Source organism: Rattus norvegicus, chromosome 6 (genome assembly GCF_021556685.1).
Source record: "Rattus norvegicus strain SHRSP/BbbUtx chromosome 6, alternate assembly SHRSP_T2T, whole genome shotgun sequence".
In the NCBI taxonomy this organism is placed as follows: Eukaryota; Metazoa; Chordata; class Mammalia; order Rodentia; family Muridae; genus Rattus; species Rattus norvegicus.
The window spans coordinates 135,967,165-135,989,186 of NC_141539.1; the positions used below are offsets into that span (position 1 = coordinate 135,967,165).

The 22,022-nt window shown below is 46.4% G+C and overlaps 1 protein-coding gene across 8 annotated transcripts in view; it reads left to right on the forward strand.

Annotated features, from left to right (window-relative positions):
- The window catches only part of Tecpr2 (tectonin beta-propeller repeat containing 2), a 102,475-nt gene that overhangs the window by 45,924 nt on the left and 34,529 nt on the right, over positions 1-22,022 (forward strand). For 6 of the 8 annotated variants that reach the window (XM_087553550.1, XM_087553554.1, NM_001427221.1 and 3 more), the window contains 6 exon segments: positions 4,839-4,996; positions 10,822-11,134; positions 13,782-13,914; positions 16,083-16,415; positions 17,356-18,353; positions 21,099-21,282. In XM_087553550.1, the coding sequence (XP_087409676.1) occupies positions 4,839-4,996; positions 10,822-11,134; positions 13,782-13,914; positions 16,083-16,415; positions 17,356-18,353; positions 21,099-21,282 (2,119 nt within the window). 8 annotated transcript variants of the gene reach the window in all.

Consider the following 22,022-nt stretch of genomic DNA (forward strand, 5'->3'; position numbering starts at 1 on the left):
GCAATTAAGTTCTGCCCACTACAAAAAGAAGCTTCTCTGACTAACAGTGGAAGAAGCATTAATTTAAGAGCATAAACCTAAATATTCAGAAGGCAGTTTGATGGCCACAATATGTCCGTTTAGCAAAACAATAGTAGTTTCTCCACTAGTGCCTGTGACCTCTCCAGCTTTGGGCTTTTAACCAGATTTATAATAACAGGCATGGATTCCCTCTGGTTGCATGGGCCTCATCCCTCAGCAGAAACAGACACAGTACTGTACACTGGTGACACTTTCCCTGACAAGTGAGTAGTATAGTGCAGAGTCCACAGTTAGTGTTTCCTCTGACACCCTGCATAGCACCCATTGATGGCTGTTTCCTCTGACATCCTGCATAGCACCCCCTGATGGCTGTTTCCCCCGACACCCTGCATAGCACCACCTTCTGGCACCTAAGACTAAATGCATGAGGAAGCATCCAGCTCGGTTCCCATTCGATCTCTCTGCTCTACAACCTAAGTATGTAGGTCTTCAGCTGTAGGCTCTTATCATCTAGTTTTAGTGGGCAACCAAAAGCACAGGCAGGGGTTGGAGGGATGGTGTTTTAGTCAGTGTTCTATCACTGTGAATAGACACCATGACCAAGGGAACTCTTACAGAAGAAAGCATTTATCTGAGGGCTTGTTACAGCTTCAGAGGTTAGTCCATTATCATGGTGGGGGAAGCAGACAGCCATGGCACTGCGACAGTAGCTAAGAACTTTATATTCTGATAAGTGGGGGTGGGAGGGGAGGGGGAGGTACTGGGGGGGGTGGGGAGACAGAGACAGACAGGGCCTGGCATGGGCTTTTGAAACCTGGGCCAGAGACTTACTTCCTCCAACAAAGCCACACCTATATGAGCCTGAGGAGGCCATTCTTATGCAAATCATCCTAGAAGTCTTAGAGACTAAGTTCTGTCTGCTCTACTGAACGATCTGGGTTTGATTCCCAGAACATGGCAGTTGACAACAGTCTGTAACTCAGTCCCAGGGATCAAGCCCCATTCTGTGACTTCCATGGAAACTAGGTACCCAAGTGGTTCATAGTAACTCAAGCAGGTGAAACACTCATATATATAAAATAAATAAGTCTTTTAGAAGCAGTGGCGGTAGCCTATATTATATTGTTCCTAAGGCTTCGAGGACTGCTTGGCAAACAGCTCATAGAGAAGTGGCCTACCTGTGGCTTCTGGGAGCTACTTTATCATGTGGAGTTTCTTCAAAAGCTGATTGCCATGTAGCATCTGAAACTTTTGGTGGGCTTTTCCTACCTCATTACACGAAAACCTGTTTATCTTCTGCTTTGAATGGATCTTCAACTTTTGAATGAGTTCAGTAGCATGTGTTGGTCACTTAGTAGAATGGGTGCTTCAGGAGGTGCAGATCTTCCCGGCTGACACATGTGTTATAGAATATTAGAAGGCTGGGGCTGAAGAGAGGACATGGCAGCTGGCAGCTGTCTAACTCTAGTTCTGTGAAATCTGATACCTTCTCTGGCCTCTAGGGCAACAAGCGTGCACTTGGTGTGCAGACATTCCTGCAGACAAAGCTCCCTCATGGTAGAAAATAAGTAAATAAGCATCTTTAAACAGAAAGAAAAGTACCTTTGTTATTAACTCCATCCTGTTGATCAAAAACTTCTTCAGCTTTTGGAATCTTGTCTATTATACAAACACAATTTTTCAAGATTCTCATATTCACTTGAAGGTAACAAATACTGAAAGAACAGGCTCTTTTTACTCTCTACAGTCACCCGTTCAGGTGAAATGGTGCGAAAACAGCATGTGGTGTGAGTGACCACGCACTGGGTCTTTTTGTAGAGACCCAGTGTTTCATCCTGCAGAAGGTCTGTGTGCACACATCCCTTTTGATCACATCAAGTGCAAAACCTCCATTCTTTAGGGCTGGAATTTTTCTGCATCAAGATGTTCTCCAGTGGAATTTATATTTTTAGTGTGGATGTGTGGTGGAGGGACAATGACTTTTGTAAAGTTTGGTGCTGTGGTCGTGGCTCATGATGAACGTCCAAGTCTCTGTACACAGCGCTCCCTGTGCACTCATGGAAGCATTTAGAAGGTGTTGACTGGGCATGACACATCTATTTAGCAAAACAGAAATTTTAATGAAAAGGGCATGCAGATGGAGAGGTGGTATTGATCCCAAAGATTTGAGGAGAAAATCCACCAACCCAAATCATTATGGCCAAATAATAAAGCAAGCTTCTTTTTTCCTATACGTGGGCTATCTCCTCCTAAAGGAAGGGTTCAAGAGATCAGCAATGGACATGGGCAAAATAAGGTTTATTCTAGCTCAGGGGTAGGGCTTTCCAAATGGGGGATTTGGCGGGCAAATATCAGAGTTATAGGAGCAGCATAACACGGGGGGGAGGGGGGGCGACTAGCTTTTGAAACAAAGGTAGGGTTGTAAGATGGTCATAGCAACTTTGAAACAAAGGCTTGGTTGCCATTTTCTGGAGCAGGCAGTACAGCACCATTTGTAGTTAAGGTCACAGGTAGGACATAGCCCAGTCCTTGACTAAAAAGAAATTTAATCATCAACACAAACGATGGCTTTTACTCCTAAGATGGAGGCAGGCCGGTTTATCAATAGCTCAGAGGTCAGAGGTTAAAAGCATAGGCTGCTTTCCCCACGGACCTAGATTCAATTCTCAGCCATCACATGATAGCTTATAACCATCTGTACCGCCGGTTCCAGGGGGTCTGACACCTTCGTCTAACCTCTCTTGCCTACCAGGCGCATATATAGTATCAGACATACCTCAGGCAAAACACATAGACACATAAAATAAAATTGAAAAAGGATACTTAACAACATCTTAGTATTCTGTGAGAGTGAATTTGGCCGGGCATATGGTATGAGAGAGTCTTCTCAGTCTGCTGCTGTGGGGGAGCATCTCTTGACAAGGTTATCCAGGGCCTTAGATTCTGCTCTCCCCTGGCGCTGCAAAGGGGTTGTTGCTCCTTGTCATTCATTCCTACCCGTGAGCAGGCTGCAAAGAAGCCAAGGAGAGAAGGCCTCACTTTTCAGTAAATGGAAGGGAAATAAAATGTGGGGAAAAAATTCAGAAACACCCTGAAAAGTTGTTTTATTTATTTCTTTTTAAAGATTTATTTTTATTTCATGTGTATGATTTGCCTGCATTTATGACTGTGTACCAATTGTGTGCATTGCCCTGTCAGAGGCCAGAAGAGGGCGTCACAGTCTTTGAAATGAATAGGAACTGTGAGCTGCAATGTGGGTCCTGGGAGCCACACCTTGATCCTCTAGAAGAGCAGCCCATGCTCTTAGCTGCTGAGCTGTCTCCAGCCCTGAAAACTTACCATAAAAGACGCAGCTGTTTCATGAGATTTGCAGTAAAAACCTGAGAGAATACTGATTTTTCTAAAATATAGAATAATGTAATCCTGTCACAGGCTAAGTAAAACCAAACAGTTACATTCTAACTAACTTTAACTGAAGAGGAATGTCTTTAGTATTTGGAGAGAATGAAAAATTCACTATCTTTATTGTGATGTATATAACTACAGATATATCAAAATTGAAGTCAGAAACCTAAAAGTGGTAGATTTTGCTGTATATAGACTCTATGAGTGGTTCTCACTATTGTCCCCTCAGACACCGGAGTCTGTGATGTTGTATTATTGGTTTTGTTTTTGTTTTGAGACAGAGTCTCTGTATGTAGCGTTGACTGCCTGGAACTTGATATGTTAACCAGGCTGACTTCAAATTTAGAGGCCTGCTTGCCTCTGCCTCCTGAGTACTAGGACTAGAGCCATGTGGCCTCATGCCCAGCTTTTGCAGAATTATTCTTCAGTGCTTGATTATACTTAGATAAGCTGCACTGTTTTTACTCCTCATGGTCCCTTCTCTTCTGCGAGCAGGCTGCTGATAGAATAGAAGGGCCCTGAGGTGACAGTGACTGCAGAAACAGGTTTGAGACTGGGCCTTGATACTTAATATAGCTCAGGCTGTCTTTGAACTCCCAGCAATCATACCACCATACCTGGATTAAAATCATATTTTTGATACACAAATATGTTTTGTTTTAACAGAAAAATGCCCTTTTTTATTTGTGAGCGGTGTGGAGAATGCAAACTCACATGCCATGGTGCACACGTCAGAATCAGGGAAGAGCGTGCAGGAGTCAGTTCTCTACTTCAGTCATGGGTGCCTGGGATGGAACTCAGTCGTCGGGCTTGTGTGGCAGGCCCTTTAGATCTGTGAGCCATCCTACAAGCCATCCCTTGTAGAGAAACCATGAAAGCATATCACTGCCACAGGATTCCTAGAAGCCACGCTCTCTATATGATATGAGATACTTAACTCATGTGCTGTGGCATACTTTTATGTATCCTTCTTTGAACTATTTACTTAGAATATTTTAGAGAAATATGTGGTTTTTGACATTTCTTTGCAAACTTGGTATATATGAGATTAATGTTAATATGTAGTTTTCCTGTTAGTAAGACATTTTTCAAATCTCATTAACCATGAATCTGAAGAAAATGAAAACATCCTTTTTTTGTTTTGTTTTGTTTTGTTTTGTTTTGTTTCTTTTGTTGAGACAGGGTCTCACGTAGCTCAGGCTGACCTCGAACTCACTATATAATCAACCATGACCTTGAACTCTTGATCAAGGTCTTGCTCCACTTGTCTCCATCCCCTAGTGTTGAGCTTGTGGGTATGCACCACTATGCCTGGTACCACAGAATACTTTTCAGTTCAGTACAAGAAGTATGCTCAGTCACTGTGAGCAGCCTGAGCAGTTTTGACCACTGTTGGCTTGGCTCTCCCCCAGGGGATCTGCAACTCACACCTCGTGTTAGAAGAGCCGTCCTCCATTGTGCAGTTGGACTACAGCCAGAAAGTGCTGCTCGTGTCGACCTTGCAGAGAAGCCTGCTCTTTTACACAGAGGAAAAGGCGGTCAAGCAGATTGGATCCCAACCAAGGAAAAGGTAAGCCTTAGGCATTTTCACATTGCTCTCAGTATTGAGTGACCCTTACTTCTCCTAGGTTTCCTGTTAGGCAGATGTAGAGACCTCAGCCACACCAGCCTGGGGTGCTGGTAGCCTGTGCCTGCCAAGCACACTTTATGGAGTCTGATGGGAAGACGAAGTCTTTTGGTTTGAGGAGGTACAGGCCTGAGAGCATATCCAGTGCATCCCAGGGCCTGGTCTGAGGACATAGAGGGCAGCGGTGCGTGTCCACTCCAGACATGGCTTCTCTCTATAGCACTCAGAATCTAGCACCTTCGTGCCCCTGGCTGCTGCTGTGCCCCACACTGGTAGTTGTAGCCAAATGAGACTGAGTAGCCTAACAGATGTGTGGGCCTCTCCCATCATGGAGACCAAAAGGCAGACCCAGGTCTTACTGACAGACATGACAGTGGCTGTGGAGTACAGTACGGGGTGCTATAGAAATTAAGCAGGCTTCCACTCAGCCTACGTCAGAGAAGAGTGTCTTCCCGTGTGAGGACTACATGCTGATTAGGAGAGGCTAAAATGGGAAGAGCTCTGGACTAAAAGAGTATCTTTCCTTTGATCATCTGCGGAGGAAGAAGAGAAGGGTGAGAACTTAGGGCTCCCCACAAACTAGCCCTGTGGCAGCAGGAACATACACGTCCTGCCCTTTACTGCCTTCCAGCAAGAAAATGAGCTCGTAGCCTCCATAGCCAGGTTGTGTGGAGAAGAACGGGAGGGAAGGAAGGAGCAGGCAGGACAATGGAGGACTTTAACTGAGGAGGCCCAAGCGGGCGTTGGGAGCCTGTTCTGAGAAGCTGTGGGAGTTAGAGGCCCACCTTGTGTCCTCCTTTCAGTAAAGGGGCATTGTTGCTTGCACAGGCTTGGGACAGGGTGACAGTGAGTTAATGGATGTTGAGAGGATTTGAGGCAGATTGGAGAATGAGGAGATTAACAGGCATGGGAGAGTCTCCCCGGAGTTGGTGGTGCCATTGGTGACAAGTGTCAAGGGAGAGGAGAATGAGGTCAGACAAGACACAGCCAGCTTCTGATGCATTCATGGTCTGTCCCGTGCCCTGTGCGCTGCAGCAACCCTAGTTTATTCTCCTCTCTGCTTGGCAGCCTTCACTTTGGAAGTTCTTCTCACATCCCTCTTGGGCGCCTGTGTTCTCCTCTGGATGCCTTCTTAATACCATCAGTAGTCTGGCATGCGCTAGTGAGCTGAAACCTGCCCGTCTGCCTTCTGCTCTCCACAGAAATATACTCTATGCCAGGGACTGGGCCCACCTGCAGAAACAAAGGAACCAGACCCCCTTTTCAGGGGACAGTGATTTGTTTCTAACTTGTGTCTTGTGCTGCCTTAGCTGTTGATTACCAGTCCCTGTGCTTCATTACGAAGGCGTTCAGGCTGCTTCATGGGCTGTTCTTTCCAGCTCACTACCTTCTGTCCGCTCCCTCACATCACCCTCTGAACACATAAACAACCTCCACCCCAGCTCTCTCTAGGACCCATGCTCCTGTACAAACACCTGCTCTACTGGGGACGTGGTTCCTGGTGCCAACCTCATCCTCATCTTTCACATATGTACACCCCCCAGTACCACACAGTTTGATAGGCTTCAATTCACTGAGTGCAGGTAAAACACAGGCTCTCGTACAAACAGTGAACAAAACAGAAGCGATGAGAAGTAAGAGGTCCCAGAAGTAGAAGGGAAGCAAACTTAAAGTTGGATCCCCAACAGATTATGTGACAGGAAAGGCAAGAGGGAGAGGCACTGATTGCTTAACTAGAATTCCTTTGGGCTTTTCTCTGTAGGGGGCCTCTGCAACGCAAACCCACTAAAGGCAAGAATCAGACACAGCCCTATTACATAGTTGTCTGTGAAAGCTCTGTGGACTCAGAACAGTTGATTAATCTAATGAGCTTTGTTCTGAAGCCAAATCTGACATATGATATTCTCCCTGGGTTCTGTCCAGAGGGATTTCGTTTACTAAGGTGCCAGCAGGGTCTAGTGGGATGGAGACAGAGAATGGCACACACTTGGTTTTGATCTTAATGGAGCTTTCTTGTACAGTCTCACTCGACCTGGGATATGGAATTTATGCTTCTGAAGAGTGGCACACGAAGTCTCACTCCAGTGCCCTTTCTACAGCCCAAATCCACTAAAGACTGTTTAGAGAAAGAATCAGCAAGGGGCAGGGTTGCTAACCCTCTTCAGTTTGCTCTGGTGGAAATTTGAGCATTGACAAAGATGTCAGTGAGTGCTCCTGAGGATTCAGTGTGGGGCAGGCCAGGTGGGTGGATGGGAGGCACACTGGCTGTGAACTTGAGTGCAGCAACTCAGAAGTCCTACTCTGCAAACAACCGGACAAACTCTCAGGCCCGTGTGCTAGGAAAAGTGTGCAAAAAAAGCTCATGGCACATGGCACCATCCTTCAAAATAGTCTAAGAAGTCCAGGCATGGTGGCACAGGTCTGTAACCCCAGCAGAAACAGGCTGCCCTATCCAGTGAGTTACAGGCCATTCATTTCTGTCTCAGAAAACCAGCCAACCAAACAAGACATAGTGTAAGAAAAAGGCTTCGATGTAGCACAGGTCAGGGGTTTTACCTAAGATGTGAAGTTCTGTACCAAACAAAATAATAATTGAAACACCAGCCCAGTGGCAGAGCGCTTGCCTAACATGGATGAGGCCCTGAGTTCAATCTCCAGCCACAAGGGAAAGAAAAAAGGAAAGGAACAAAATGTCTTAGGTGGACTCAGTGGTACACACCTGTAACCCCGGCTCTTGGGAGGCAGGGACAAGATGAGAAGATGCGCGCCATCCTGGTATTTACCCTCCAGAGCAACCATCATGGACTAGCAGATTCCAGGCTAGCCTTGAAATCATGAAATCCTGTTTTGAAACAAATTCATAACAGTATCAATCCAGTAATAAGATGAATAAATTATTTGTTAAGATTTTATTCAGAGCCGAGCTTAGTAGTGCACCCCTTTAATCTCTACTCAAGAGGCAGAGGCAGGGGCATCTCTGTGAGTTCCAGGCTAGCTAGAGCTGTTTCACAGAGAACCTTTGTTTAGGAAAGAAAAATTAAAAAAAAGAAAAATATTTATTTCATTTACTTATTTTTAGTTAAGTGTGTCTGTCTGTCAAAGTGAGACAGATATGTGAGGAGGCCAATAGAGAGCATTGTTCTCCCGGTCTAGGTTGTAAGCTGCATTGTGTGGTCGCTAGGAATCCAGCTCAGGTCCTCTGTAAAACTAGTGAAACATCTCTCCAGTCCTGGAAAAGGTTATTTCTAATTAAAGAAACTAAAACGCTGTGCATGCAGTAGCTGGGTTCAGTTCCCAGGACCACAGGACCTAAATATTAGATTCATAGATGTGCATGCTTTCTCCAAATCCATGCACTTTCCAGTAGCCCAAGGAAACATTTTGTAGTGACATGTATGTTTTTTAAAAACAATATAAAGCCAAGTGTAGTAGTTATAGAATCTAAGAGAGTGAAACAGTAGAATTTTGAATTTGAGTTCAACCTGGGCTATATAATGAGATCTTAGCTCAAAAAAAGAGATAATGTTAAAATTGAATAAGTTGTGAAAAAACTATACAGCAGTGAAAATGAATAAGCACTTTACTGTTGTTTAGTCAAAGATAAATCTCAGAACACTGGGTAAGTATAAAAGACAAATTACTTTAAATTGCCAAAAAGCATACGTGCGTGTGCATGTGAGTGTGCTTGCGTGTGCGTGTGTGTGTGTGTGTGTGTGTGTGTGCTTGTGTGTGCGTGCATATGCGTGTATGTGCATGTGCATGCATGCGTGTGTGTGTCTGTGTGCGCGCTCATGCGCACGCTCACACGCTTTGTGTTTATGTATGTGTAGAGCTGTAACAGTTAAGAGCTCGTACCTGTTCATACTGAGGATCTGCATTCCTTTCCCTTCGTCCACATGGGATGACGGCTCACAGCCTAAGTCCAGTCTCGGGGGATCCTTGTGCCCTCCTCTGACCTGTACTGTTTGCTCTCACATGCACATAATAACGTGCAAAAACACATAATTAAAAATTTTTAAATTATCCCTAAATTTAGAATATGCAAAATTATACACATGCATCATTTATTAAAATGAAAGTGCTAAACTAGTGTTGAAGTATCAATAAAAATGAGATTGATACAAAACAGCCCGGTGCTCTGAATTTTGCCCAGGGTGAGTCATCAGAAGCACAGAGTGCATGCGTAGTTCAGCTTCTCACTTGGTCCTTGGTGCACACCCCACGAGGCCAGTGGTTCTCAACATAGGCGGGTCAAGACCTTTTTAGGGTTGAACAACCCTTTCACGGGGGTTGCCTAAGACCATCTGAAAACACAGATATTTATATTGTAATTCATAACAGTGGTAAAATGACAGTTATGAAGTAGCAGTGACTATAATGTTATGGTCGGGGTCACCGCAGCATCAGGAAGGTTGGGAACCATTGTGTTAGGCTTTGTGACATTTGTTGCACATACTCTTAAAAATATTTTGTTAGATTTATTCATTTTTTACTTATTTATTTAATACAACTTTTGAGGCAGGGTATCTCTGTAAAGTCCTGTTGGTCCTAGAACTTGTTTTGTACACCAGACTGGCCTTAAACTCAGAGGTCTTCCTGCCTCTTGCCTCCTGAGTGCTGGAATTGAAGGTGTGCACCACCATTACCTAGATTTCTTAATTTTCTGTGTGTTTTGCTTGCATATTTGTATCGTGTGCTTAGTGCCCATGGAGGGCAGAAGAGGGCATTGGATCCCATGGAACTGCAGTTATGGATGGTTGTGAACACCATGGAGTTGCCAGTGGTTATACCGGCTCTCTGCAAGTGCAACAAATGCTCTGAACAGCTAAACCATCTTTTTTTTTTTTTTTTTCTTTTTTTTCGGAGCTGGGGACCGAACCCAGGGCCTTGCGCTTGCTAGGCAAGTGCTCTACCGCTGAGCTAAATCCCCAACCCCACCATCTTTATTTTTTAAAGATTTATTTATTTTATGTGTATGAATGTTGTGTCTGGATTTACACACACACACACACACACACACACACAAACACACACACACACACAAACACACACACACAGAGTACATTAGTGATTAGTGCCTGGAACCAATGGAGGTCAGAAATAGGTATCAGATCCCTTGGACAAGAGCTACCACTGGTTGTGAGCCACCATGTGGGTGTTGGGAACCCAACCTGGGTTGTCTACAACAGCAACAGTGCTCCTAACCACTGGGCAGTCTCTTCAGCTCCCACACTTGCTCTCCTGTGTGTGTTATAAGAAAATACTACCAAGCATGAGGATGGGAAGGGAGACTGGTACCCTTGGTGGGGACACAGACGAGCTCCTCCCAATGTGAGTAAAGCTTTTCATTCAAGAAGCTAGGGAGCGATGGTAGGCATCAGATAGAAGGAGCAACATGGCGGAGCAGGGATAGCAGGAGCAACCCTGGACGTGTCAGCTTTTGCAATGTAACAGAAGTGGTAGCGGCTTCCCTCGTGGGGTTGCTGTCAGGATTAAAGGGAGAATGCACATGAAGTGTGAGACTCAGCAAGCTGTGGTGGGAACTGTTGATGATACAGCTGGTGTGTGTTTGTGAAGCACCGTGGAGTCTGGGCACAAGGATGCCAGTGTGACTTAGTGACCAACCAACAGTAGAAAGGACAAGCAAAGCAATGACGTGCTGTTCAGTAGATTCTTAGAGTTCACATCAGGAATTGACAATGAAATCACTTCCAGTTAGTCCATGCCTGTATTTTTTTTTTCTTTTCATTTTTTTCTTCCAATTTTAGTACTGGGAAATTTGGTGCTTGTTTTATACCAGGACTGTGTAAGCAAAGCGATCTAACCCTGTACGCAGCCCGGCCTGGGCTCCGGCTGTGGAAGGCTGATGTCCACGGGACCGTTCAGGCCACGTTCATCCTTAAGGATGTCTTTGCTGGAGGAGTCACACCTTTTGAGCTCTACCCTCGTCTGGAGCCCTCTGATGGGGGGAGCTGCAGCGCTCCTGAGAAACACCTGGGGCTTGTCTCCTGCTTCTTCCGAGAGGGCTGGGTGTTGAGCTGGAATGAGTACAGTATCTATCTTCTGGACACTGTCAATCAGGTATGTGGGAGAGCCACACCTGTCTTTGGGGGTCACAGGGCAAGAGGAGGGTGCACGTCCACAAGTGCTCAGCCACTGGGCCCTTGGGAATATGGAAGGAGCAGTGTCAACTATGGTTCATTCTTCCCTTTGAGACAACCAAGGAAAGCAAATGGAATTCTGTAATATTTTGGTTTAAAAAAATTTGTTTTTTTGATATTCATTGTCCTTCTCTACTAAGAAATTAGATGTTTGGGGGTTTTTTAGGCCCCAGTTAAACTTGTTCATTATAATCTTTGATTCATTTTTAAATTCCACTTATTCATGTGTGTATGCAAACTTCCATGTGCCTACTTGTGATCACACCTGCATGTCCTGTCACCTATGTGGTCAGAGGACAACTTGTGGGAGTTGTTTCTCTCCTTCCACCTTGGGTCCCAGAGATTGAACTTAGATATCTGATCTGATGGTAAGTACCTTTACCTTTGCCTGCCAAGCCTCACACACCGGTCAGCCTTCCCTCCTTTTCTCTCCTTTCCATGTATGAGTGTGTGTGTGTGTGTGTGTGTGTGTGTGTGTGTGTATTTTCTTTTGTTAGATTCAGGCTGATTGTGCATGTTAATCCCATGCTCTGCCTCCTCTGAGCTTCACCCCTCAATTGTGTAGTTTGTGTGTTTTGTTTCAGCTTTGCATTTTATTTGTGAATGCTAAGCAAATGCTCTACTATGGAGCTGTATAGCTGTTTTTGTTTTGTTTTTCATTTTTATTTTGAGGCAGGGACTCACTCAGTCCCCAGGCTGTTCTGAGCTCATTCTGTAGCCCAGGTAGGCCTTGGACTTCGGATTGATTGCATTGACTCAACCTGCCGAGTACCTGGGATTACACTGTGCTACTGAGTCTCTGGACCATGTGCTTCCTGAGCACCAGTTACTGTATAATCCCATCCCGTGAGAACTCAGTGACAGACGCAGTAACTCTGAGGACTGTCTCCTGCCCGGGAGTGCTGCCTCTCAGGAGCGGGTTCCTGTCCACTGCGCTCTCCCATTTTTTGTTTTTGTTTTGTTTCGTTTTTCCCCTTCGCTTCTTATCCAAAGGCAGACATATTATTTTGCCCCCCCCCCAACTTTCTTTTTAATTTTTTTTTTTTTCCCGGAGCTGAGGACCAAACCCAGGGCCTTGTGCTTGCTAGGCAAGAGCTCTACCACTGAGCTAAATTCCCAACCCCCAACTTTCTTTTTAGAAACTAACTGTTGTATCTTGGCAACTTTCCAGTACCATTAAATCATGGTAGAAAACAGATCACTCCCAGAAGCTGATTTTGGACTTTAAACAAAGCTAAGATCAGAACTTCTGGCCTGCCCTACTCACGACTCTTTACCTCCAGAATCCAGGCCAGGCTCTCTTGCCTCCACATGAGCTCCGTGTGCCTGTGGCACAGCATCTCTAGAGAGAGTGTCCCCAGAGAACCAAACTATCTGCTCCCACTGACACCTCTCTAGTTACTGGCCATGCTTGGTAACACTTTTGGTATAGAGGTAACTTGGCCCCGGAAGTCTCAGAGCTGCCTGAGTGGGGCGCAGTGGTTCTGGATTAGGGGTCACCTTCTAGCCCTGCATTTGTTTCTTTAGTTTCTCCCATTGTGGGTGACTTAACTTTTCTCCTGGGTTTCTGGGGAGCTTGTTAATTATTGGCTTTAAGACATGTTGTAACTGCATCAGCTTTTCATCTGAGCACTTCACCTGCGCCTCTCAGTGTAGGTGTAATTAACTTCCTAGGCAGGGAAATGGAGACAGTGTGTCTGTGAACAGACGCTGTCTGCACCTCTGTGAAGTACCATGATTGGCAGCTTTTGGAATCTAATGTCATGTTTCCAGCTTTCTGTCAGGGCTATCTGAAAATTAGCAGAGGCCCTAGGCTCCGTGTCTTCTGCAGTGAACTAATCTCCTGTGCACACTGTCAGCTGCACAGCGAGAACTGTTGCTTTAGTGTGGACCCAGCATAGCCGTATGTTGTACCATCTGCTTTTAGCGAGGGACCATTTCCCTCCCTGCTTTCAATTCAAGAGCCTTGGGCTTCAAGGCTTTCCTAGTCTCCTGTAGGAAAGCACACAGTAGGGACACTTGTTGGGTGGTGTATGGATCGTTCCTAGTCTGTCCAGGTTTGTAGCACAGGAGACACAGGACACAGGTTTATAGCCTACGCTGTTAATCACTCAGGATGACAGTGTTCAAGTGGCACTTCCTAAGGCGGAGCCTGCCTAGTGAGTAGAGTAGGAAAGGAAGCTCAGCATAGAGAAAAAACTGTGTTACCTGCATAGGTTGATGAACAGGGCTGGCCTTTGGCCTGACACACTCCATTTCGGTGAGGCACAGCATGGGCAGGATGACTGGTGGTTCAGAGTGGCCAGAACCCCTCCCTAACAGAGAATGTGAGCTTCATGTCATAAGAAGGGGGATGGCAGTGGCTGAGAGGTGGGAGAGGGTGCACAAGCCATCATGGCATCTCACTGCTAAGTTATGCGCGTGACTCTAGGTTCCACATCTTGAATACTGTCCAGCTGAGGGTTGAATTGCTTCTATGAGTTTCCCAGGAACTGCCATGACAAAATCCAATAATTACAATTATTTGATGGTTTATTGCCTGGTTGCATGTTTGTTTGTTTTGACAGGCCACAGTTGCTGGTTTGGAAGGACTGGGTGATATTGTGTCTGTTTCCTGCACAGAAAATGAAATATTTTTCCTAAAGGGAGATAGGAACATTATAAGGATTTCAAGCAGACCTGAAGGACTCGCATCCATAGGTTTGTATTAACTGCCAAGTGTGCTGTGTGTGCTGTAAGTCCTGTGCTCTCTAGATAGAATGTCTGTCCTGCTTAGGGTAAGGAAAGTGTGCTTTTAGTCAGGTGCAGTGCTGCGTGTGCACCTTTAACCCTGGCATCAGGGAGGCAGATCCAGGACAGCCAGGGCTACCCAGAGAGGCCCTGTCTTGAAGAACCCATAAAAGTTCCGTCATTGGCGTTTGCTTAAGCAAGGAGGTATTTAGAGGCTTGCTTGTCATGGAGGTGACTTGCTTTATGATGTGTTAGGCAGTCTCATGGTGGTAGAGCTTCCTGTGGGTGTGAAGATGGATGGTTGGGTGAATGGGAAGGAGAAATCAGAAACCACTTGACTCATCCAGGTGCCTTATCTGAGACACTGTGTGGTTAATGTCTCTGAGGCCTAGGTTCGTGCAGTTTTAAAACAATGACATTTGTAATTACTATACATCTCTTGCCCTAGACAGACTGTCCTTTGGGGTTGTTATTTTCTCCTGTGATTTGGATATTTTATGGTTCATACAAACCGTAATGGTTTTTGTTTATTTGTTTTGATTTAGACAGGATCTTTTAGCCCAGGCTGGCCCAAAGTTGCATTCCTTCTGACTTAGCCTCCCAAGCACTAGGATCACAGGTACCTGCCACAGAAGCAGGCTCTCGTTGTGCCTTGTCGTGGTCGGTTGGTTTTGCAGGGCTGGGGTTCGGCCCTAGCCCTTGCACGTGTTAAGCACACACTGTATGACAGCTGGTGAGCGAAGAACCAGACCAGTGTTTCAACAGCTTGGTGTGGCTGCGGCTTGATGCTGAGCTTGCTTGTGGGGTGATGCCAGCATGACAGCCTTTCCCTACCATTACCACTTACCTTCCCAAACAGAGGGGGGGGGGGTTGTCGGGGTGAACAGTCCAAAACCAGGATTCTTTTTTTTTTTCTTTTCTTTTTTTCGGAGCTGGGGACCGAACCCAGGGCCTTGCGCTTGCTAGGCAAGCGCTCTACCGCTGAGCTAAATCCCCAACCCCCAAAACCAGGATTCTTATAAGAAGTGCATGTAAGATTTATGAGCTGTAGAAGAAGGCCCAGTGGAGCTCACGGAGAGAGCAGTGACCTGGCACTGCTGCACGGGAGAACTTTATCAGCAGGGCTGACGGCTTCAGGTGGGCACTGTCTGTTAGGTGTCACTGGCCATCTGTGGTCTGAGGTACTTCAAATGGTGAGTGCTACTAATAATTTGAATTTTAAATGTTGCTTAATTTTAATTTTGGAAGTTACATTTTGCTCGAGTTCCACATAGCATGGTACAACTTTAGACCTAGCACTCCCATTGTCTCCTCACTAGTGTATACTCAGGCACCCACAGTCAGCCCAGTGACATCCCCAGGAGAATGTTTGTGCCTCAAGGATAAGAGTCCATGAAATAAATTTCTTGATGGCTGTCACCCAGCACCTTGTGCAGTGCATAGCACCCCAGAGGTGCTTGGTCAAAGTGCACAGTAGTTTCGGTTGAGGTGTTGAAACTGGGAGCTCTGGCCCTGGACACCTCAGTGCTTTGTTGAAGGGAGGGAGGGGCCGCTGCAGTGGGACTTTACTGGCTCTTTAACTCAGGGTCTCACGTCCCACACTGGGCTTCACCCTGCTCTCTGCCTGCATCCACACTGGCCTCCTCATGTCCTCTGCTGTGAGCCCATTCTAGTGGGAAATTCACATCTTCTCCTTGGCTTTCAAGGAATTTAATTAGAAGACACATGCATTTTTAAATACCTCTTAGATAATATCAAGGTATAGTAAAGGCATAGTGTAAATAGGGAATTTAACTATACCCTTCTTGATATATAAACATTTATAAAAGTTTATAAAATTAAAATGAGAAGTGCTTTAGATTTGGTGGTATCCTGTTGCTGGTGATGTTTGCAGAAGACAATTACAGTGAATTGTCTTACTGATCTTAACTATGTGAGCTTCCTTGAACACAAAGTCCCCTGGAATCTCCTGTCTAATCCTTTGAGTTTCTCTGGGTTTGGAGAATTTGGAATTGCTTGGGTTTTTAGCAGGATGAAGCTGGGTGTTTCGTGGCTGCCAGTGCCCAGGCTGCCAGGCTAAGTGCTATACCTTGCCGTCTCCCAAAGAGCCCGCAGTAAACCAATGTCTTCTTTCTCAGTGAGAGACGGTCCAGAGATGGCACGATGCTCTGAGCAGGTCCATGGACAGCATCTGGAGAAGTCCCTGGGAGGCACTGTGTGCGAGGCACGGCTTCGAGGCTCTTCTGTGGCCAGCTCCGTGGCCAGTGAGCAGCGGAGCAGGAGCAGTTCATTCAATTCCACGGACAGTGGCTCCGGGCTGCTGCCGCCTGGATCTCAGGCTGCCCCTGAGCTGGGCCACAGTGGTCAGCCATCCTCACAGAGATTCAGTGTCATCAGCTCTGAAGACTTTGACCAGGAGCTTATTGTGAAACCTATCAAAGTGAAGAAGAGGAGGAGGAAGCGCAAGCCAGGTACTGTCCGTGGGCAATCTCGCACTTACTCCCATAGCATGTACAGTACCCTGGCCAGAGCCTTTGGGGATGTGCACATCAAGGGGTGATGCTTCTCACCCAAGGGGTGCTTGCTGCTCTTGGCAGACAGGACTTCACACACTGAATGCACTCCTCCCCGCACAGTAACAGTGCATACTCACTCATGAGCATCTCGGTAGGGCAGGCATTTATCCACATGCTTAGGCTCTGATTGAAGGGTCTGGATCTTGCTCTTTAATATTTAAGGTAATACTTAATATAAGATGTTGGCTTACCATGTATACCACTCATTAGACCAGCGACACTGCAAACACGTGGGACAGTCATTGAAACAGGGATTTATGCAGCTGTATTTGTATCTTACAAGTTGTGTTGACATGTTACCAGATACGGGATTTAGCATAGAACTTTTTTTTTTCTTTTTCTGAGGTAGATATCTGTGTAACCCTGGCTATCCCAGAACTCACACAGATCTGCCTCTGGCTCCCAAGTGCTGGGATTGAAGGTGTGCACCACCGCCCAGGCCACATAGAACTTTTTAAGTGCTTCGCTCCTTGGAGCTTATTAAGGCCTGCAGCTAAAGGCTGCACAGCGTTGACAGCAGCGTTAGTGAGCACGTGCGTTTTGACAAGTTTCAAGGTTGGCCTGTACCATACCCTCAGTTCCTGCTCCACGTTCCCAGCAGTTCACTACTGAGATCGGTGTCCAGGGAAATGTCCACTTCCTATGTAGCTCAGACCAGCTCTAAACTCATAAGCTTCCTAATTCTATTCCCCAACCAAGTCTGGGACTATGAAGATTAATTTATACTCAACTAAATATCCTTCATTGCAGTAATGTTTTCCTTAGCCAGATGCCTTTTCAGTTCAGTTGTTTCTGTAGATCGTGCCTTACTTTGAGTGTTCTCATTTCAAATTAGAAGGCGGAAGCAAGAGCACCTGCCACAGTTCCCTCGAGTCAACTCCCTGCTCCGAGCTCCCTGCTGACAGCCCCCAGTCCTTGAGCACAGACCTTGTGTCCTTGGCCTCAAGTGTTCTGAGCGGCAGTAGTGTGGATCAGTTGAGCACAGAGCCGCCAGACCAGGAGATCAGCCCCAGTGGTGAGTTGGATGGGATCATACAGGACAACAATGGCCCTCAAACACTCCATGACCTGGAGGTGCCTGGGTCTACCCCCAGTCCAGTGGATGAAGAAAATAGCCCTAGAAAGGAAGCTTCCCAGTGTGACCACACACAGGACACAGACCTGCTCAAAGGAGTGTTGACTTTACCCTTGCAGCCAGGGGAGGATGAGGGAGATGCTGACGTCACCTCAGAGCTTGAAGAGAAGCCTGGGCCTGCTGCTGATGCAGCAATACACACAGAGTTATGCCTGCAAGAACAGAACAGCTCTGCTGAGCAGCAGGAGGTGGACACCATGGAGTTCAGTGACCCCCAGAGCACTTTTTCTGAAGCCCCACTTCTGGACTCAAGTATGCTACCTGCCAGCCTCAGCTGGCCCCCAGGTGCTGAGCAGTGGCTGCCTGAGATCGAAGGTTATGAGGTCAGCACTGAGGAGGCCAGCCCAGAAGCAGACATCCTGACCCAGGCAGAGGTCCCTAGCCACCTGAGCTCAAATCCTTGGCATTTACTAACTGATAGTCAGAAGGAAGCACCTGCTTTTGAATGTGACATGGGAAATGTGAAAGGACAGGTGACTCCTCTTACCTCTGCCTTGGTGGCCAACACCCATGCACATTGGCTGGACCAACCCTTCCAGGATCAGGCAGTGACATCCAGTGATGAGGAAGACATTTACGCCCACAGACTCCCATCTTCATCCTCAGAGACGAGTGTCACAGAGCTTGGAGCTGGTCGTTCTCTGCAGGACCTGAGCCAACCAGGTGCTGAGGAAACCTCACTGCTCAAGGCAGATCAGGTCTGTGTGCTGATGCAGGAAGCATAACTGGTGTGGCGGTTGTGGCGGCGACTGCTTTTCCTTTAAAGAACATCCATGGCAGACTCAGTCATTTTCCTTCTTATGGAGAGCGTAGTACTGCAGAGTCACAGCTTTGAAGTCTGGGTTTGGGGGAATTTCCAATTCAGGGACTCTGAACCATTTGAACTATATTACTTCTGATCCCGTTCAGCTCCATTGTGGGCACTTGAGGTAGCCTGAGGTCATTGGAAGGCCACTGTGCAAAGGACTGTTTGCTCTGAGCACAGAGGAGGTGGTTAGTTCCTGCCTTCCCCACAGTCTGTTAACTCCTAAGAGCATCGGTCTGAATCAGGGCCTTTCCAGAGATGCTGTCTCTGCAGTATCCTCGTAGTGCCCAGGGCACACTGCAGAGTAAAGCCCCCAGTCTGCTGTGAGGCCTCAAAGCTAGTGTAATTTATTGTTCTTGGGAGTTTTATATTTAAAATTACTTTTAAAAACAGGGTCTGTAACTCATTCTGTAGACTAGACTGGCCTTGGACTCAGAGTTCCACCTGCTTCTGCCTTCTAAGTGCTGGCATTAAAGTCTCATGCCACCCTGCCCAGCCCTAAAATTGATGTTTAAGTATTTATTTTCTTTGGCATGTAAGCCTTAGCAAATAGAGCTAGCCATGTACCAGCATATTCCCTAGTAGCCGATGTGAAGCCTACCACTGCACCGTCAGTGCTGAGAGCATGTGAGGCTTACCAGCTTGCACTGTGTGCAGCTCTGGGCTGAGCACTTCACACACTGAAGTCACTTCTTTAGAAACAAGCTAGGGGCTGGAGAGATGGCTCAGCAGTTGAGAGCACTGACTGCTCTTCCAGAGTTCCTTCCTGAGTTCAGTTCCCAGCAACCACATGGTGGCTCACAACCATCTGCAATGGGATCCAATGTCCTCTTCTGATGTGTCTGAGGACAGTGACCGTGTAATCGTAAATTAAATAAATAAATCTTTAAACAAACAAACTAGGACACAAGTGCGGTTGCCCCCGTTAGACGGAGGAGGAAGCCGAGCTCCAGCAGAGTAAAGCAGTGTGTGCCCCAGGTCACTCTACAAGTAAAGATCAGAACGGCCCCGCATCCTCCCCCATTCTTCCTGTTCTATCTCAGAACGAATGGGCCAGAACTTGGGCAGCTTGTTCAGCATTCTTCGTTCACCTTTTCGGTGCATTGCTTCCTAAGTGCTCTTAACTGACAATGTGTGTTCATGCTGGGAGCTCAGTGCAAGTGGCAGCCAGCTGTGACTCCACGTGTCTGTCGGGGAAGCCAGGTGCATGCTCAGACTTTCAGTTGAATGGGGCTGGGATAGGGTGTTGGGCCGCATGCAGAGCTATGGGAAGCCTCAGCAGTATAATCATCTGACAGAGTTATCCGGCAGATCACATCTGTTGGTTATCTTAGGACTTTGGCTTAAGAAAGCCCTCACCCATGGAAAAGGATCCTGGAGCTCTGAAGTTGTCTACCAAGCTTTGCTGTACTTGGTCTTGCTCCAAATAGCAGAAAAGCTGAGAAATGTTGGCTAGTTGGTTGGTTTTTGAAGGCAAGGCTAAGAGAAAAGTTTGCTGTGGTGAACAAAGCCAGGTGGAGAAAAGGTAGAAACCTTTCTCTTTCATAACACTAGCTTCCATATTAGCTATCTGTACACGTACGTCTAAAGGAAACCTTTATTTAACTTTGACGTTTAAACAAATCCTATGGGGCCAGCATGACAGGTCAGTGGGTTTGGCGTCAAACCAAACCCACAGAGACCTCAGTGTCATCTCTGGGACCCATATGGTAGATTTCACAGTTGTCTTCTGACTGCCACACATGTGCTATGTATGTGTGTGTACATGCACATGGTTACATTAAATACATGTAATACAGATGACAAAAATAGCAACAAAGCTTTAGTATGCAAAATTCAGACAGTATTTCATTCGCACTCCCCCAGCTGTCCCCATACAACAGGCCAGGAGTCCAAAGGTTCAAACAGGGATTGAAAAACTAATGCAGACGGTGGCAATGCTGTTCCCAGAGTGTATCTGTCATAAGTGTACAGAAAGTTGATTTACACACGTATGTTGATGAGTACACCTCCTTGTATAAAGTAAGGTCTGCATAGAATAAAGCCAGGTCTCCTTTGATATGATGTCAGGCTCTACCAGCCTATGTGACCTGTATCCTGTGCAGGGCATATGCACCAGGATAGCTATAATCATAGCTCAATGTAAAATCATAAACTTACTTTAAATGTTATGTTTTGGGGTTGGGGATTTAGCTCAGTGGTAGAGCGCTTGCCTAGGAAGCGCAAGGCCCTGGGTTCGGTCCCCAGCTCTGAAAAAAAGAACCAAAAAAAAAATGTTATGTTTTCTTTTGCAAACTTTTTCTGTGGGAGGGGTGTAACTCAGTTGTATGGCTCTTGAGTGTGGGCTTGTGAGGTGACGATGTCTTGTTTTGACAATGGTTGGATACACCTTCGAGCGTTACTTAGAAGGGTACTATGCCGTGAGAAAGTTATCCAGGGATGCTACAGGATCTTGCACAAGGACCACAGCTCCTATTCCACAATGTTTCTGGGACTGGATCCAAGGAGAGCAGGGGTAGGCAAGGCTTCGCAATGATCCTTTGATTTTCATATCCTGCCCGCTTGTCTTGTTGGTAACAGTGTGATGAAGGCAGCAGTGTCCCCTGCCACAGAACTCACTGGCCTCTGTCCTTGTTAGTTTGCAGAGAGCTGGATGGGCTACTCAGGTCCTGGCTATGGCATCCTCAGCTTGGCGGTCTCGGAAAAGTTTATCTGGTGCCTGGACTACAAAGGTGGCCTGTTCTGCAGTGCCCTGCCTGGTGCGGGGCTGCGCTGGCAGAGGTTTGAAGATGCTGTCCAGCAGATGGCAGTCTCTCCTTCAGGTTCGCCTCCCAGCTCCCACTTCCCAACCCCCAACACTGCTCCCAGCTCCCAGGGCACTCTCTGGCAACAGCAAAGTGTCAACAGATCGGCCTTTCTGCCAACTTAGCTGGATACTGTAAAGACCATGAATGCTTCCTTTGACACCGTTAGGGCCATGGGTGTTCAGCATACTTGCTTGATTTTTTTTGTTTTTGTTTTTATTATTACTTTATTGATGCAGTAATAGCACAAGGAACATATTTTTGTAAGCTATACAAACAATTTGAGTTTTGAGGGTTTTTTTTCTCCTCATGTTGGAACATTACATCCTCATAGAAATGACATGTATTTCTGTTTGTCAGTGTTGCTGTCAAGCAGCTGAGGTAGTGGAGACAGACCCGTGGACGTGTGCTGGATGTGCTCCAGAAACACACACTTTCCCTGACTACAGTACCGAAGGTCCTCCCACTCCTGTGCATTGTTGAGCCCCAGAGACTCTTTTCAATACAGTTCTGCTAGGCTGAGATAACTCCCTTATCTGTAGAGACTTATCCACTCGTTAGTGGTTTTATTTCTGTTGTTTTGTTTTTAGACATGGCCGGCTAAACAGCATAGGCTGACCTTGAATTCACTGTGGAGTTCTGGCTGGCCTCAAAGGGTCCTCCTGCCTCAGCCTCCCAAGAGCTGGAATTACAGGCATAAACCCACCATGCTTCATTTGCATTTTCCTAATGCTGGATATGTGTTTAGCTCTTCTGAA